The sequence below is a fragment of the Puntigrus tetrazona genome, chromosome 8 (genome assembly GCF_018831695.1).
Source record: "Puntigrus tetrazona isolate hp1 chromosome 8, ASM1883169v1, whole genome shotgun sequence".
Classification (NCBI taxonomy): Eukaryota; Metazoa; Chordata; class Actinopteri; order Cypriniformes; family Cyprinidae; genus Puntigrus; species Puntigrus tetrazona.
The window spans coordinates 12,060,688-12,077,861 of NC_056706.1; the positions used below are offsets into that span (position 1 = coordinate 12,060,688).

Here is a 17,174-nt window from a genome sequence, read left to right on the forward strand (position 1 = left end):
TATGGCATATTATGGAGCATTCCTTCCTTGAAAACAGTGAAATGATTTATCCTTTGATTGTAAAAGATTTCTTACTTTTACTTTAAGATAGCTAATAATAATCAGAGTTTGGCAAAGTTAGCACTTCAACTGGAAACATCCAGTTAGTATACAAAGTGCTCTCAAGGCTGAGCTTGCGCTACAGGAGTTTAAAAATCCTAACCGATTATGAAATCTGGTTGCACACACATAAGGACAGTCTTTGCAGATTATCTTCCTTCAAATCATAAACATGCACACACCACATAGTTAAGCGTTGTGGCATGTGAAAAAAAAAAGAAACATTTATTTTTTGATGCACCTGTGATGTACTTTTTGTCACTCATAATGTTTAGAAGATGTTGTGAATGTGTAACTTTTTTTTCCAAGAACGGAAACAGCACTCAGAATAGAACACAATGTTATCATCAAAGCAAATGTGGCTCATTTTAACACAACTTTAATGACTATTAAGAGGAACAACAACAAAAAATGTATAATATAATGCAATTTATGGCTCTACAACTGAAAAGGCATTATATTATCTGAACTGCAGCTCTAAATAGTTGGCCTATTTTGTGATATGCTTTACATGTGGAGGTTTGTGCGTGCTTTAAACATCAGATGTTCTCAAAGTGTATGCTTAACATTTCAGAATACATTTCAGAGCAGGTGTGTTTATATAGTATTTGAGAACACCAGAAGGCATGCAATGACATGCAACACAATATTAAAATGTAAAGGTATAGAAGAATGTCATTCATTGCTGTCTGTTTACCTGTGTTGTTCTAAAAACTTCAAAGATTAACCTGCCCTCAAAACTTTACGGCCTGAGCATCTCGCATCAGTGCCTTTTATGTTTTTTCCCCACATGGTGATACCTATCTGAATGCCTAAACATTTATTATATGCCTCCGAAGCAGCCACGGTGTAGTGCTTTGACCTCTTTCCAATAGCCACGGTCCAGGAAAGCCTCGGTAATTAGTTCCACTTCAATACTTAGCTTCTAAGTTCCGGTCACATGATCATTAAATGCACTAGGGGCCGTCTTTGGCTCTGCACAGCCTGAGCGCGTTGCACCCGATCTGTGCCGGTCCGAGGGGTCAGCTGTGACCCCCCGAAAGACTCAGAGACAGGGGGAAACTTTTCAGAAAGCAGGAGAAATTAAGCACACGGAGTCTAGCCATGGTCAGGGGTGACTTTGATGAGACATACCACCACATAGGAGGAGCTGTCACCGGGGGAATCCACGGATGTTGCCCGCAGCACAACTGCAGATGCGCGCGTGAGGAGACGTCTATCCAGATCAAGTCTTAACAAGTGAATCCCGGAATAAAACGACTGATATCGTTTTGTGAAATATGGTAAGTCATTCTTTTCCTATTTGCGTTTATGAAATAATCGTTGACAATTCACAAAATTAATTTCGATTACAAGTTAAAAAAGTAAGACAAATCCGAAGTTTTTCAAGGCTAAGGCTAGGTCTCTCTCTCTCTCTCTCTCTCTCTCTCTCTCTCTCTCTCTCTCTCTCTCTCTCTCTCTCTCTCTCTCCAATTTGGTAATAGTGTTTATACGTTTAGGTTGATATCAACTGCTTGTGAATATTTTTATGGGGGATTTCTGTATTCATTAAACCAATTATATAAAATGCATGTAACCTGGCTAGTTCATATTTTATTTTATCATTTAAAATATCAAATATATCAAATGTAATAAAATTGTCTGCAGCCTAAACACCAATAACGATAATAGTAATAAAGCCCGAGATGTTTTATCAGAACGTGAAGCAATGACCATTACAATGCCGGAGATTTGACTGGCGGTGTTTTTTTTTCTATCGACTGATATCGATAGGAGTAAAGTACTGCTCTCCAGTAGCGCGCATTCACATGAACGCCGCTGGGCTCGCGCGATCACCACACGAGCGCTATGCGGCTGCGGACAGCTCGAGACAGCATCGGCTCTCTGGCGTTTGAGGTAAGTGCAGAAGTGAACACCCTGCTGATTTTCGCCTCTGCCTCGCGTCGCGGGAATATCAACCGAGCCTAAGTTTTTAGAGGTTTAACTACACAACCGCACGGTTAGCTGTCGTACAGTATGGTCCGGTTGAGGATGGGGAAGAAAGATAACGTCGTAGTCTGTGCGGGATGTCCTGAACGGTGCGTTCCCACTCCCCAGTGAGAATCTTTTTTAAATGTTCCAAACCTTTTTACAAACGTTTGTTTAAGCAGAATTAGGGATCACGAGGTTATTATGTATGGCAACGTTGAAGAGTGATGCTGGATTATAAATTTAAGACTTTCTCCCAAAGTTACTACATGCTCTTAAAACGGGCCTGCTTAATCTTAACTAGTATGTTTCACATTGTGAAAAGTTTTCTAGTCTCTTAATGTTTGATGTGAAGACACTGGGAGGCAATGTTTGGAATTGTAGTTCTGTGAATGTGTTATGAAAGCATTGCAGCTAATCAATTGATAGGAGAGGATATTTCCTTCAACTGGCTTCAGTGTCACAATAACAGGACTGCATTTGCAGATTGATTGCTGAGTGAGATTTAAAAATGCAATGCAGTTCTCAGTTGAATTAAGGTTATAATTGTAGCTAATTAAAAATTGTCTTCACAAACCCAACACAGGTGTGCCAACACAACAAATGTTTAAAAGTTTTGATGCAAAAGCAGCACCCCGACTTTTCACGCCGGAAATCACTACAGTTATGAAAGACTGACCTCCAGTCAGACAACTCTAGCAATGAATGTGTGATTGATTGCGTCACGTATCTGTCAGCACGCTTGAAAATGCTGAGAATTAGTCATTTAAAAGACACACACGTTGGACACCCAGTGACAAGAGATTTGTGTGAAGGGTCAGTCCAAAATATATTTAGTTGTAACAGAGTTTGTGTAACAGGTTTGTCAAAAGCAAGATCTGCAAGTTGAGCTTCCAGTGCTGAAGATGAAAGACTAAATAAGCTGTCGCCTTGAAGGTCCTTCATTTTCCTTTGCAACAACTATGCTGCCAAAAGAGCAACACAGGTAAACTTTTTCAAAGTTTTATTCACTATTATGAGATCTATGTTTTTTACATTTTTATAGACAGCCGCCATATGCAAATTTTGCTCCAACATTTAAAATGACCAGAGAGGTTCTGCATGATTGTCACATAACCAAACGGGATATGATTTTAAAACAAGCATAGGAATTAACAGGTTGGGTCGTAGTCCGTAGTCTGATGCAACTTTCTGTACTTACCCTTGGAACTGAAGCATTTACACTTGTCATCTGACATACATGCAAGCATGCAAGCACCCACACATGCACAGACACACTCCGGGGTGGCCCTTGGTAAGCACATGGAAGGAAATGTTTTCACTTACAACACACTGGCCCAATTCATTGCTCTGTAATCCTCTAAGCAGTTTCTGCCTGCTTTGGCCTCTCCACTTGTCTGTTTTCTCTTGAAGGAAAAGCCAACCACTTCAACTCATGAGCTTTATGTACGAGCTTTACAATCCACATATTTTGTGTCAGACACGGTTATGTTTTCGTCAGTGAAGCTATGAATTTCCAGATCGCTTTGTCTTTAAGTGTTCTGCGAGCACGTAGCCTATTGTTTACACACAGAAAAAAAAAATCTGTTATTTACTGCAAGAGTGATATGGCTTTCTCTCTTCTGGGAAGAGAGCTGCTCTGTAACTTAAGAAAAAAAGTGTATATTTTCTTTATAGTTGTTATGTGCATGCATACATGTTCAGATCAGCAGGTTTTGTGTTCCTGCTTCAGCTGGAATGACCTGAGGTGATGAATTTGATTGATCAGAATTTGTAGTTGAGCAAGCGTTTATCTCTGTTGAATAATTCGAACGATCTATCATCTCTGCACAGGGGCTCGTCGTTCAGTTAACTTCATGCCAGGTGTTTGTTTGAACGAACCCGTTAGCCTTTGACTGTTCCCTCTGTGTCATTTTGAACACTGTACTAGACACACATTGTATTCAGCTGTATCAGCTGTAAATAAAGAGGTATCAGGCCCGGATCCAGAACACTTCACCTCATACTGATAACCAGTTTAAACCAGTGGCATCCTCATGTTTGCTCAGAATGTAACCACTCTAAATAGAATAACCCATGGTACTAATGTCATCACGGTCCACTGCATTCTGGGTTTAGAAAATGTTTAACAGATAACACCAGATCAAACCACTTTATGCTGGCCATACTGTATTTGGGTCCAAATGTAAAAAGGGCAAAGGGTATAGAAGAGTAACAGGAGATCAGATTAAAAATTCACAAACTATCACATTTGCTATTTTTATGTCTTTTTATGTGTGTTTTAGAACATTTGTGGTACAATTAATGTGTTTTTGGAAGCCTTTTATCTGTATGTTTTTTGAGGGGGAAGAGATAAAAATTTTATGAAACTTTATCTCTCATTTTGTTTCAGTGATGGCAAGGCTGCCAAAACCACCTGCTCTGAGCAAAAAGCCAAGGCCATGAAGAAGGAAAAGAAGGAGGTTGTTTATGTGGATCCACCAGATGGCGGTTGGGGTTGGATGGTGGTTCTGCATTGTTTCCTGGTATGTCATGAATCCTGCTGTTACAGATTCTGATTTAGTGCTTCTTTAAGGTGATCTGTACTGTGCTGAAATCAGCTGAATCTCTGTGTTTTCTCAGGTGAACGTGTTGGTAATGGGTACATTGAAGAGCTTTGGGATCTTCTTTGTGGCACTGCAGGATGAGTTTGGAGGCTCGTCCGAGAGCATAAGCTGGATTGGATCCATAATGTCCAGCCTCAGGCTCTCTGGAGGTACGGTCACCATAGCAACCATCTTCCATCCAATATGACAGGTCATAAACCCAGTTTCGTTTGTGACCCGTTAGGTCCTTTGGCCTCGGTGGCCTGTGCCAAGTTGGGGAACAGGGTTACCTCCATAGTGGGCGGGATTTTTGTCAGTGCCGGCTTTATCTCCAGCATATTTGCCACCAGCGTGATCTACCTTTACTTTAGCATGGGTATAGTTGTTGGTAAGTTTTCTTTTATATGAAAAATGAAAGTATAAATATTATGATTAAAAATATATATATATTAAAAAACGTTGATATTTTTTTTCCAGGTCTCGGGTTTGCTCTTCTTTATCAAGCCACATCTGTTGTAACAGTGACCTATTTCCGAAAGAGGCTGGCAACTGCATATTCTATTGGACGCTCTGGCATGGGCTTGACCTTTGCCCTCGCTCCTTTCACTCAGCTGCTTTTGGATCAGTATGCTTGGCAGGGTACTTTGCTTTCCACTACGTTATTATAAAATCTATAAAATCAGTATAATGCTATATGATTTTTTATGACGTTTCTTATGCTCACCAAGGCTGCATTTATTTGATATAGGCAGTTACATTGTGACATATTATTACCTATTTTTATTTACTATTAATTAAACCTTTTCTTTTCTTTTTTTTCTGTGATGGCAAAAATGAATTTTCAGCAGCCATTCTTCAGTGTCACATGATCTTTCACAATGAAGTGCGGAAAAAGCGGAAGTTTTTAGGAGTTTAAAGAACAACGTTGAAACAGAAATCTTGAGTTACATTATAACTTTATAATTTTGCTGTAATTTATTTATTCATTTAAGGCTAAAAAGTTATTTTTGGTTCAGTAAATTTATCTTTTTTTTCTAATAATTTATCTGAAAAAACATAATGAAAATAAATGGCTGCATTGCATTTTTTATTTTAATTCATTTAATTTTATTTAAAGAATTCATGAACACAAATTCAAAAAGGTCAGGCTATCCTGATACTACAGTAAAGAAAGAAGTATTAATATTACATATTATTATTATTGACACTCGTGAGTTTGTCTTCTCTGTCTAGGAGCTCTTTTGATTTTGGGAGGCCTGATGCTGAACCTGATAGCTTCTGGGATGCTTTTGCGGCCCATTAACGTTAGACCTCCAGCTTGTGCCATGTCGAACTCCACCCTTCACAAAGCTGGATCTGAGAAAGATCCTCTTAAGAACCATATGAATGGCAACGCATCTATATCCAATGGCACTTCCAAAATGGACAGCTCGCCTCCCATTCACAGGGACACACTTATAATAGAGAACCCCGTTCACGAACAGAATACTCTCCCACATCTGGAACTCAAAAAATCCATCCAGAATGGGGTGAACGGTACAGACGGCAGCCAAATGAAAACGTCCCCCGAGATGAATGGGGTTTCTCCTGTGGATTCGTTACTTGAGACCAGCAAAACAGAAAATCTTCAGGAAAACCCCAAAAAAGTGCTGGACTTCTCACTGTTGAAGAACCCTTTCTTTTGCATCTACACTTGGTCGCTGGTCTTCAGTCAACTGGCATACTTTATCCCTTACTTCCATTTGTCTGCAAGGGCCCGGAACCTGGGCATCGACCCTATGGATGCCTCCTTCATCATCTCTGTGGCTGGTGAGTCATGTTACCTTTGGTCAACCTATGTAACCTTAGAGTTTTGTTTTTGTATGGTCATCTATTTTAAGTATTAATTGCTTTTTTACAGAATTATTTTTGCATCTGCAAGGAAATTATATAAAGGAGTTGTGACAAAGGTTATAACATGATTTAAATTAAAAAGTTACCTATTGCACAAAAACATCCTCTAGTCAGCATGTTTGTTATTGCTGTTCTCTGGCTGCAACAGTTCAACTGTACACTAATAATGCGTAACAGTAGAAGAAATCAATAGGACGTAAGCACTGCTGAGCTATGCTGTGGAAAATGGAGAGACAAAAGACCATGTAATGACAGTGCTAGTGGACAGCATGTCATTAGTGAAGCTTTTCTTTTCTTCATTGGGGATGCATTCCAGGAAAGCCATAAAGCCATACCTGATAGATGCACTGCGGCCATTGTGCTTTGCAGCAAGAAGTGCTCTAATATGAGCTTTAAAGGGCTGATGCAAAAACGCAGCCAACTTCACATTAATTATTTGTGAGCAGTTTAAATTCTGCAGTGTTATGCAATGTGCGCTCTTACATAAAAAATGAACTTTGGCATAGTGGCTAAAACCAGAGGGCTTGTAAGTGTCCTATCAATAATTCCACAGTGAATGAAAGAGTGTGTGAATACGTTCACTCCAAAAAAAATCATTTGCATTTATTTAACAAATGGTAGTATTATCGAGATATTGCTTTTAAGGGGGTTGATTATTACCTCAAAGGGTGCTCTTTAGAGAAACAAGAAATACAAGGCACTTACATTAACATTAAAAAGTCCCTTCTTAAAATGGAAACCTATAACCAACATGTTGTCTGGGTATGTAGAAAACATGCGACACCCTATTGACACAACTGTTTGTTTACTCTGACACACACAATAGTGCAAGAGGACAGTTAGTAAACATTAGCTATTTTATTTTTTGTAATTTACTTGGTGTTCATGCTTTATGAGATTCCGACAGATATGATGGTTAGTTATTTTCATGCAATGGCTGATAAATGTCAGCTAATAAATTCTTAAATAAAATAAATAACATTTAAAATAAAACACTATCATACATCCTTACTTTATATAGTGGCACAAAAAGTCACCTTTTGGAGTCACACATAAATGTCAATGAAATAATGGCTCAGAAATGTGTGGTTTTAGTATCACTTAATTACAGAGGTTACTTGCTGTTGTTGAGTTTTTTATTTTCTTTTTTTGTATTTTTTTCCTGCCAAGTTTGCCTGATTTAATCTGTCAAAAAACAGCTTTGATACGCTATGAATGGTCACCTTTATTAATATATTACATTATACAATACAGATAGTTTTGTTGCAGCTTCACAGTAATAAACAGGAAAGAATTATCTAAATTGAAATGTGAGACGAATTTAAAGTCTGCTGTAATGTATTCTACTCTCTAGTGTCTGAACTTAAGGACATCTGTTTGATTCCAGTACATACAGAAAGCTCCAACATGTGTCCAACATTCCACACTTTGCTTTTCTGGTTAATTAAGTGCTTCATATTTCATATTTGAAGTGTACTTTTTTTATTTGAATATGAATATACTTGCAATATGTATACTACAAAAGAGCTTAGTGCACAAGTGCACAAATTGAGAAAATCCAAATGTCTCCTTTCACCTACCCCCTCCACCTGCACTTTGAAAGCTGTTTTCACATCGGCCAGGGTGAGCAGGGAACTAACGCTCAGGCTCCTCGTGGGAGGTCACTCACTTTCGGCGAGCTGAGGGAAGTCGCTAAGCAACAGCCCAAGTAGCTGCCGTGAGGCCTGATAGTTCGGTGCCCAGCTCTGAAGTGGCTGACATTGTGTGGCGCGCCACCGAGGCAGCAATGCGAACAAAAGAGAGTGAGGAGATGAGCCAAACACGTTTTGTGTTTTAATGAGCTGGTAGCGATCGGACATGCATTTGGGCGCTCTGTACCTCAGTGAGGGCCTATTGTCCGTCTTTGATGTAGTGGGGACATTGCATTCGTCCAGTCCTTTTATGTCTGCTGAGTGAAGTGCACAAAGACACAAACACCTGTCACATGCCTGATTACCCTGGTGAAAGTATAGACTACAAAGTTTTGTGGACTAGGAACCTCTACTTTTTGTCACTGAGATTCTGTACTGAAGTTTCATTGTGCAAAGCATGACAGGAACAGCTGTGAAACCCAATGGCCCTGCTGGGATTTAAACACACAAACAACTTGTCAAAATGTCTTTGGGTCCAAGCGGGGCACACCGGGACGTCACCTTTAGTGGCGCACCGAGGACATGCAAACATTGAGCAGCTGTTTTGTTTTATGTCTGGCCAGCAATAAATGACTCCACATGTTCACAAACTGCAGCATCAGTTCAAGCCATTGCTTCTATATGAGCTGGTCAGATCAGCTTGTAAGCATACTTAGTGTGCGCTTTACTAGCTTATGATCTTGTGTATGTGCTTTTTTAACGTAGGGGTAAAACGGTGACAGCCTGCATGTCACACTTTAGGTCTGTTGTGTATGTATGAATGTGCAATAGCGCTGCCTCAGGTCTTTTCCTAGACTGTTCAATAAAGCTTTGCAGCACACTGACGTACAGCTGCGGCACAAACAACAGCAAACATAAAGAAGTACTGAACGCTTTGTACAGCACACCACAAAATAACTAGACTGTTATCATTACTTCTGTTCCTCTTCTGTCAGTCTTTGAACTGAAAAACAGATTGCGCCAGAGGTTTGAAGCAAAGTATGAATTAACTGAAAGTATGTTAAGCAGCGGTTTGTTAAATATACACCATGTACACTTAGTTCAAAGGTTCGGGGTCGTTTAATGTTTTTGAAAGAAGTCTTTTGTGCTCACCCAGGTTGAATTCATTTGATCAAGAGAACAGTAAAACAAGAATATTGTGAAATATTATTGAAGTTTAAGATCATTTAAAAATGCTGATTTACCGCTATAAGAAATGTTTCATATTTGGTTTCGCCCTTATTTATTCATTCAGATACATTTTTTGAAGAACAGATTTTTACAGTCTTTACTGTCGCTATTGTTTACCGTAACGCATCCTTGCTGAATAGATATACTCATTTTATTTAATCTAAAAATAAAATAATCCTTCTTTCTATTTGTAACTAATACTGACCTCTTCAATCTCCATGTTGGAAGAAATAGAATAATATACTAGAAATGGAAAGTAATATTTACGTTAGCCATTTAGATTTTAGCTTTAGTCAAGACATTTAGTTTTTGTCATTTTGAACCTTGACAGCTTTTAACCTTGTAACTTTTACATATTACATAAAGAGGTAAAACGGGTTTGAAACAACATTCTAGAGTATTAAAAGAAGGCAGCAATCCTGTATAAGGATGAAACCTTAATGAATCTAATACTAAGTGGTCCATTTCCAGTCCAACAGTTTTTCTGTCTCACAGGTATAACAGAGACGGTGGCCCAACTTGCATCTGGCTGGGTGACAGACAGGAATCTGGTTCACAAGTATCACTACCATAAGGCCTACCTGATCCTGTGTGGTGTGGTCAATCTTCTCTCCCCTCTGGCCACCTCGTATATCTTGCTCATGGTCTATGCTGTCTTCTTTGCCATCTTCTGTGGGGGGTACATGGCTCTCCTACTTCCTGTGCTGGTGAGTACTGGCAGGCCTGGGCCTTACGAAGATCTTATATAAATAATATGCTTAGTTCAGTTTAAAATTGTTTAGTTGTTTCATCACTTTCATTGTTCTCAATGTTACCAGCAGCATGTCTTAGGAGTTATGAGCTCAGTTCTGTTCATTACAAAAGGGATATCCTAATGCAGTTTCCTTCACTCTTATTATATATGCTCATGGGGAGGTCTTCTTTCTAGTACTGAGACATTGAGTTCTTGTGCTGCTGCACCAAAAGGGCAGTGTAAGGAGAGAGGTCTAGATTGACAGAGGGCTCTGCAGTACACCCGTTCCTCTGGAAGGAATCTCAGGTTTTACCTTTCAAATATTTTTTACAACCTGGAAACACTCTCAGCCAACCAGATAGACAGAATTAGTGCTTGAAAAGCCCCTGGGGGAAAACAGTCTGTTGCCAAAAAGTACTGACATTAAATAGTTGCACATTGCATGTAAGAAGTAGTTATAATAAAAAAAAGGAACGGTTGACCCAAACATGAAAATGTTTCTATCAAAGTTGGCTAAACAAAGTTCTGTTTTTTCGGGCCTAGTCGGATAAGTCATAACCTGCCAAATGTCATCTGTCATAAATATTCATTTCTCCATCTGTGTTTTCCAGGTGGACTTGGTGGGCTCTGAAAAGCTGAACAACTCGATGGGGTTCTCGATGTTCTTTGTGGGGCTTGGCTGTCTAACAGGTCCTCCTCTGGCAGGTATGTGGAGCTTGGATGAACTCCTTGACTAGATCACGCAAGCGATAAACATCAGTAAGTGAGCATAGCCTTGATGTCTCACCAAAATAACCAGCAGCTTTGGAAAGACTTGGCTGGACATGATAATGTGTTAGACAAGCTTGCTTCTGTGTGTGTGGCTTAAGGGACACTGAGGTCGTACAGTTTCATATTTCTGTTTAAGGGGGTTACATATGGGAGACGTGTTAACCCACCTAAAAATAGGATTACCTGTCTGGATAGATTTAAAGCATTTTGTTATGGCTCCTTTTCATGAGTTATTGCTAAACAAATTCTATTACGCTGCTAGATATATTTATTTGCTGCAATTTGTTAAGAATATTTAGTCATCAACATAAATACAGAATCTCCTTACATAGTTCTACAGAATCCCCCAGTTCTACAGTGAAGTACAGTTCATGGAAAAGCGAGTCTTGAAGAGGGGCCTCTTCAGGAAGGCGACTATAGACCTTCCCCTGAACTCTGTAACACAGTTATGCTAACATGAACCATCTTGTCAGGGCCCCCTTCCACAACCCCCCCCCACAAAAAAAATAAAGAGCAGCCAGGGAAGCAAAACTGATTTTTCTATCCTACCCAAGGCCTTTCCGGATATGACCCGGTGCTGCTTGCATAGTGAAAACAAGTTGTGGTTTTAAAAGCGTATCCAGTCACAAAACAGGTGTGGGGGGATTCTGGGATGGAAAGTGAGGAACGTTTTCTCCACGTCCATCATCTTAAGTGTCAGGTTATATCGTGCAAATAAAGAAAAAATGGAATTTAAAGTAGAATGTTTCTGCGTTGACCTCCATTGACTATTTAAGGAAGAGTCCTGCCAGAAGTTTTATATATGTCTAATGCTTTGCGTTTTCGTTCCAAAGGCTTCCTGTACGACTACACTCAGACGTACGACTGCTCCTTCTACCTGGCAGGTGTGTGTTATCTGTTATCATCAGTTTCTCTTTTTCTCGAGCCTCTGGCGAGGCGCTGGCGAGCCCGGAAGAAGAGGCTAGAGACTCTAAACCAAGATCTGATGTGGAGTAATGGCTGTTTCTGCCCGGCGCCTCAGAGGAATGGTGTTGTATAATAAAGGAGTAAACTCAAAGCCATTGTACTTTCCACAATGTCATGTGGTTCACCCTCTGAGGGCTGATCGGAAGAGAACCTGACCTGAACATTTGGCGGGACCACAGCGTGGCAAGCAAATGAATGTTCATTTGAATGCAGAGACCAATAAATGAATGCTTCAGGACACTACAATGCAAACTTTGTTTTGAGAATGGTATCAGTTGAACCGTTTTATATAAATCTACTTCTTGCTTCTCTCACCGCCATCTTAAATGGCAATCAGATCAGCACGAGAACAAAACGAGGAACCTTCCACATAAGCTTTCATTTTACAGCACTTGATAAATCTGGATCTTCCTACATTAGAAAGTTACTCGACTGCTTCCACTGATATGATTGTATATTTGCATCACAGGACACGTAATACTCACACAAATATACTAGTAGTAAAATAAGAGTTTTTTGTCAGATGGGGATGGGTCTATGCAATAAGCCTTTTAAAGACTCTGTGAGCCTCCTTCTTGAGCCTTTAATGCGTGTTCGTGTCTGTTGATGTGTTTTTGCTATGAAGCTCAGTACTGTGTAAAGGACTGCATCAGGCCATAATGGCTGACATTAACAGATTTTTCTCATTGGTGCCCCAACTGGAAGACATTTTGGGCCAGAATATTCCAGACATGGATTTCTTTTTTTTTCCTTTGGTGCCAAATCAGTCACACTGTCATTTACTGCTGACAACAACCAAGAGATTTTTTGGAACAAACTGCTGTGTGAATACAAGTGAATATTCTTTAGATGCCAAGTTTTGCAAGAATTAGGCCAGTGAAGAAGCTTGTGGCTTCGTGTACCTGTCCAAGAGGCCCAGGCGCAGAGCACTTGTACTGAGCGTTCTTTAAAGTGCGAATCCTTTATTTTTAGGTTCTGATTTTGTTGGGTATACTACAGTGCACTGTTTATCACCACTCTTTGCCTTTGTACACAACGACTGTGCTAAATATCCTGTGATGAGAGCCAAAGATGCAATAGAAATATAATTTATCGATCTATGCATTTGAACATGTCCTGTGTTGATAGGAATCCCGTTACTGCTTACGGTTTGTTAGTTCTTACATGTTGGTAGCCGTCGCCCTCTAGAGGTTCAAAAGATGTACTGTTACTGGAATGTCGTGTCAATTAACAGGCAGTCCATGTTCTGGAATGTCCAATTCTTTTCTTTCATCAGCCAAGTAATGACAAACTAAGTATTTCCTAGAATGAGCAAGACACGCACAAATGTGACAATTTAACAAATAAGCACATTGTAAAGATTTTTTTTTTTCGGCAGCAAGCTTTTCCTTATCACTCTAGCTTGATAAAAAGCAGGGGTTTTGGAGGAATGGGCTAGAGTTTTGAAAGAAAGTTGTATGAATTGTTTTAAAGTAGCCTTAAAGACAGTTAAGGGGACGCAATAACACTATTAATGTCGATGACAGATTTCACCAGCTATACTGTACTGTTAGTGATTTTGTACTTTTGGAAAAATGTGATAGCGTAATACTGGCCTAAGGATTATAAGATGAATTGTTTTTTTGTTGTTGTGGTTTTTTTTTTGTTTTTATTGTTATTATTGTTTTTGTTTTTTTTTTGACAATGCTAAAGACTGTCAAAATCTAAAAGTCTGCTATTAAAGCCAGCAGTATATTTGACATGCACCGGGTAAAACATTTGTCAAATTCATGGGAGATCTTTTCTAAATTATGAGGAAAATATAAAGCAAAGTAGCAAACCAGAAAATAGATAATATAACCTTTCAGCCAGCACTGTCTGAAGTCCTTTGATTATCTTAATCATTATTAGTCTATTAATAAAAGTCTGCATTCATATTAAGTTTTGTCATTTAAAATACACTTAACGCTTTTTGTGTAACATCAAAAAACAGCACAAAGTAGTGTAAAATATTATCTTTATTGACAATGCATATAGCACACAACAATTTACATATCGAATACAAAAAAAAATATAAATTGTATTACAAGAAATCATAGGCATCCATTAGTATTAATGTAAACCTACTGGTTTCCAAACTATTTTAAAGTTACTTGCAAAAAATGCTTAACTTAAAAATGAGCTGGTACTTACTGAAACGTGAGCCGAGATGCGCTGCACTCTTTTCATTTTTAATCACTGATGAATAGACACCTATAATGCAACCATGATGTTCTGCAGACACCAAAAACAGCACATATTCATTTGTAGAAAATATCACATACATTAAAATGAATATTTACATATGTCTGTTCAGTTGTAGGTAACGCAGGCTACTAATCAATAACAAACCGTCTTGGTTTCATCTGAAGGCAGCCCATGCGTGTGTTCATCACTCAGCAGATGCATCCATCCACCTGAAACACATTCAGATCAGGACATTGGTTAAAAAATGATAGCAAATAGTCTCACAATAGTGGCCGTTGGTGATAAAAGATAGCAGATAGGACACCTATAAAATCAATAGCTGACAGCTTTAAACAGATTGTCGAGTTTGAACACAATCAAGATTCCCCTAGAACGTGTAAGAGTTCAGAGTTAACTCTTTATAGAAATAATTCGGAGTGCATTCAGTTTGTGCATTTACCTCGAGTTTCCAATCAACATTCAGAGCAGTAAGATCAGAGGGTAGAAAGCCTATTGTGAGGCCTGAAATAGCTTATAGTCATCATGTGGTAGCTTATGCAGAGAACTAAGCTACAACCAGGAACAATGAGCTAATGTTTTGGACTGTCAAGACTTAATGTGCTCTTTTCATTACTTGGAAAAGTGGGAAGGGAACAGTGCCTGGACTGCACAAAGAGATTATGTAAATGAGGCCAGAGGAGGGGCTTGAGTATTACCGGTTACCAAGTTACCAGGCCCATTCCATAGCATCTGAAGACAAGCCAGTCAGTCAGAACTGTGGTGAAGATACAGGAGAAAACATTAGAGACCGCAGCCGAGTGCCACGGACTGACACGTGTGATTATCATCATCATTCTGACACGTGTAACTGGTTCGGTTGTGCGTGTTAATGCAAATGGATTTTAATGCTAGCCAGATCCCATACCTTTCTACAGAGAGCAGATTTTGGTAAAACTGTGCGTCACATCTGTGCTCCTAATGAAAAGAGTCTCATTTTAAGAGCTGCGCCCTCTTCAGGTCACATTTGTCAACCACCTTAATCATGTCACATTTCAGAAAAGTAATTAGAAAAATAATTTATTTGCATAACTTATTCATCTCTTGATTTGGAATGAATGGTTACTTTTCTTAATGATGTATGTGAATGATAAAAGCGGCCTTCAGAAAGGGCAGCACACCAACAGAAACAGTCTGAATATGATATAAAAAGCAATATTTCTATAAAAGTAAACTTTAACTAGACCATCTAATTGTTTTTCATAACCGAGGGTAAAAATGTTTGCACATTCTACGCATATTGACAAATCTATGATTGTATAGACAATTATTGTTTGCCTTTATCTTGTGACCTTCACAGTATACCAGTATTAACAATATTAGTGTAAAGGGGAAATTAATTCTAACAGCCCTCTGGAGTGAAAACATTAAAACAACCCTATTTAATCAAATACCTTTTGGACAACCATCATAATTTAACTAAGAATTTCAACAACCTCTCACAATAAGCCTATGGCCTATCAATAAAGTTTAGTTAAAGCTAAATGAGCAGTTGCATGATTTCTATAGTCGCCTGATAAATCTGTTTCTATCGTTAGAAGAAAAAAAACACAAAGCTTGGACAATTCAGCAGAAACCCCTAATAACCTAACATTGAAAGCTAGACTCGATTATGCTTTATGTTTTACGAAATCATCAATGTATAACGTAATTACAATTCAAATTAACATGAGAAGTCATAAGCAAATGAGCCGTTAGGGTTACAATGCGGACTGAAAAGTCATGTAGTGAAGCTTTAATTAAAATTAAGAACTCATTACAGGCTAAAAGGACGTGTGAGAGTATGTTCAATTTTGTAGGTAAATTGTAATTGCTTTACATCTAGCAAAAGTAACGTCCAATGTTTATAACCAAATTAAAATTAAAAAACATCCACCTCATTTTTTTATTACTTTGAATGTTTTTGGGGTCGTTTACTGTCATTAGTGTTTAAATGATCTGAATAAAGCGAATAGTTGAACCTGTTTGACGATCTAAGGAACACTTCCAAAAATTCATTTTGCATAATTGAAAAATTGCAAAAGTTACCTGCATTTAAAAACACAAACGCAATATTAACTTAAATAGTTTACCCAAAAGTTGTCATTTTCTAACACTGAAGTCTTTCTAAACATGATTTTCCTCTGTGAAACACAAAAACCTGTTTTAAGTACATTTGCCCGTTCAGTTAAACATAGAACCTAAATAGAAAATATATATTTTTAAAATATCTTTTTGGATCCACAGAAGAAATCCATGGTTTAGAATAACCGATCATATTTAGGTAAACTTGTTATTTAAGATTTTATCACGGTTACCAGTTTATGTGTACAAACATCACAAGCACAATAACCACCTACCTAAAATACTACATGTATTTCTGCATGTTTTTTTTTTTTTTTTCCCAGAAGAAACATTATATACACACACACACACACACATATATATATATATATAGTTTGAAACTACTGGCCAATATATAAGAGTTACAACCAATGGCAATGTTCTACTGTATTTGCTGAAACTTACCTGCACCAGGTAGACTTCTAAAGTCTAAAGACCTGGTATAAAGCAAATACCCTACTCACCACCCACACCAGAGGACTGGTCTGCATCCTCACGGGCTGCTGGTGAAGCGACGCAGCTCACTGGACATCTTACTAAGGGAAGTTCTTTTTTTCTTCCTCCCGACGAGGCTCCTCGCAAGCAAACTCCAGGTTAACTCTGGATGGAGTTCACACGGGGCAGCACGTTTTCTTTCAGGGGTTCCTCGCAACGAAGGGTCAATTTACCACGGTACCGATCGTTTTCTCTCTCGGAAAACAAACGTTTTAAAGAAAACAAAACTATCAGAACTCGACAATTTCGAAGGCTAAAACGCCTCTGGCTTTTCTAAATCCTCTTCCTTCACTGATTTTCAATGGAGCAAAACGAAATCATATCGGACGAAATCAAAGGATGGGATACACAAACGCCTGCTCCTCTGAATTGGAAATCACCGATTTGAGGTTCGTGCATAAGGTTACACAGCAAGCCTGGATACTTCCAGATGAAGGA

At 38.7% G+C, this 17,174-nt stretch overlaps 1 protein-coding gene across 1 annotated transcript; it reads left to right on the top strand.

The window, feature by feature from the left end:
• Positions 1-939: 939 nt before the first annotated feature.
• On the top strand, positions 940-13,619 carry slc16a4 (solute carrier family 16 member 4). Its single transcript, XM_043246466.1, has 11 exons — positions 940-1,382; positions 1,873-1,995; positions 2,928-3,052; positions 4,460-4,592; positions 4,690-4,822; positions 4,897-5,040; positions 5,130-5,291; positions 5,886-6,461; positions 9,902-10,113; positions 10,751-10,844; positions 11,744-13,619. Exons 3-11 carry the CDS (start codon positions 3,030-3,032, stop codon positions 11,947-11,949), a joined length of 1,683 nt encoding a protein of 560 aa, XP_043102401.1. The 5' UTR covers positions 940-1,382; positions 1,873-1,995; positions 2,928-3,029; the 3' UTR covers positions 11,950-13,619.
• Positions 13,620-17,174: the final 3,555 nt, after the last annotated feature.

Excerpts from the sequence above, each read along its gene's own strand:
- slc16a4 (XM_043246466.1), top strand. The coding sequence starts at position 3,030 with ATGCTGCCAAAAGAGCAACACAG. Across the intron at positions 3,053-4,459 it reads CTGCCAAAAGAGCAACACAG|TGATGGCAAGGCTGCCAAAA; the intron begins GTAAACTTTTTC and ends ATTTTGTTTCAG. Across the intron at positions 5,292-5,885 it reads GGATCAGTATGCTTGGCAGG|GAGCTCTTTTGATTTTGGGA; the intron begins GTACTTTGCTTT and ends TTCTCTGTCTAG.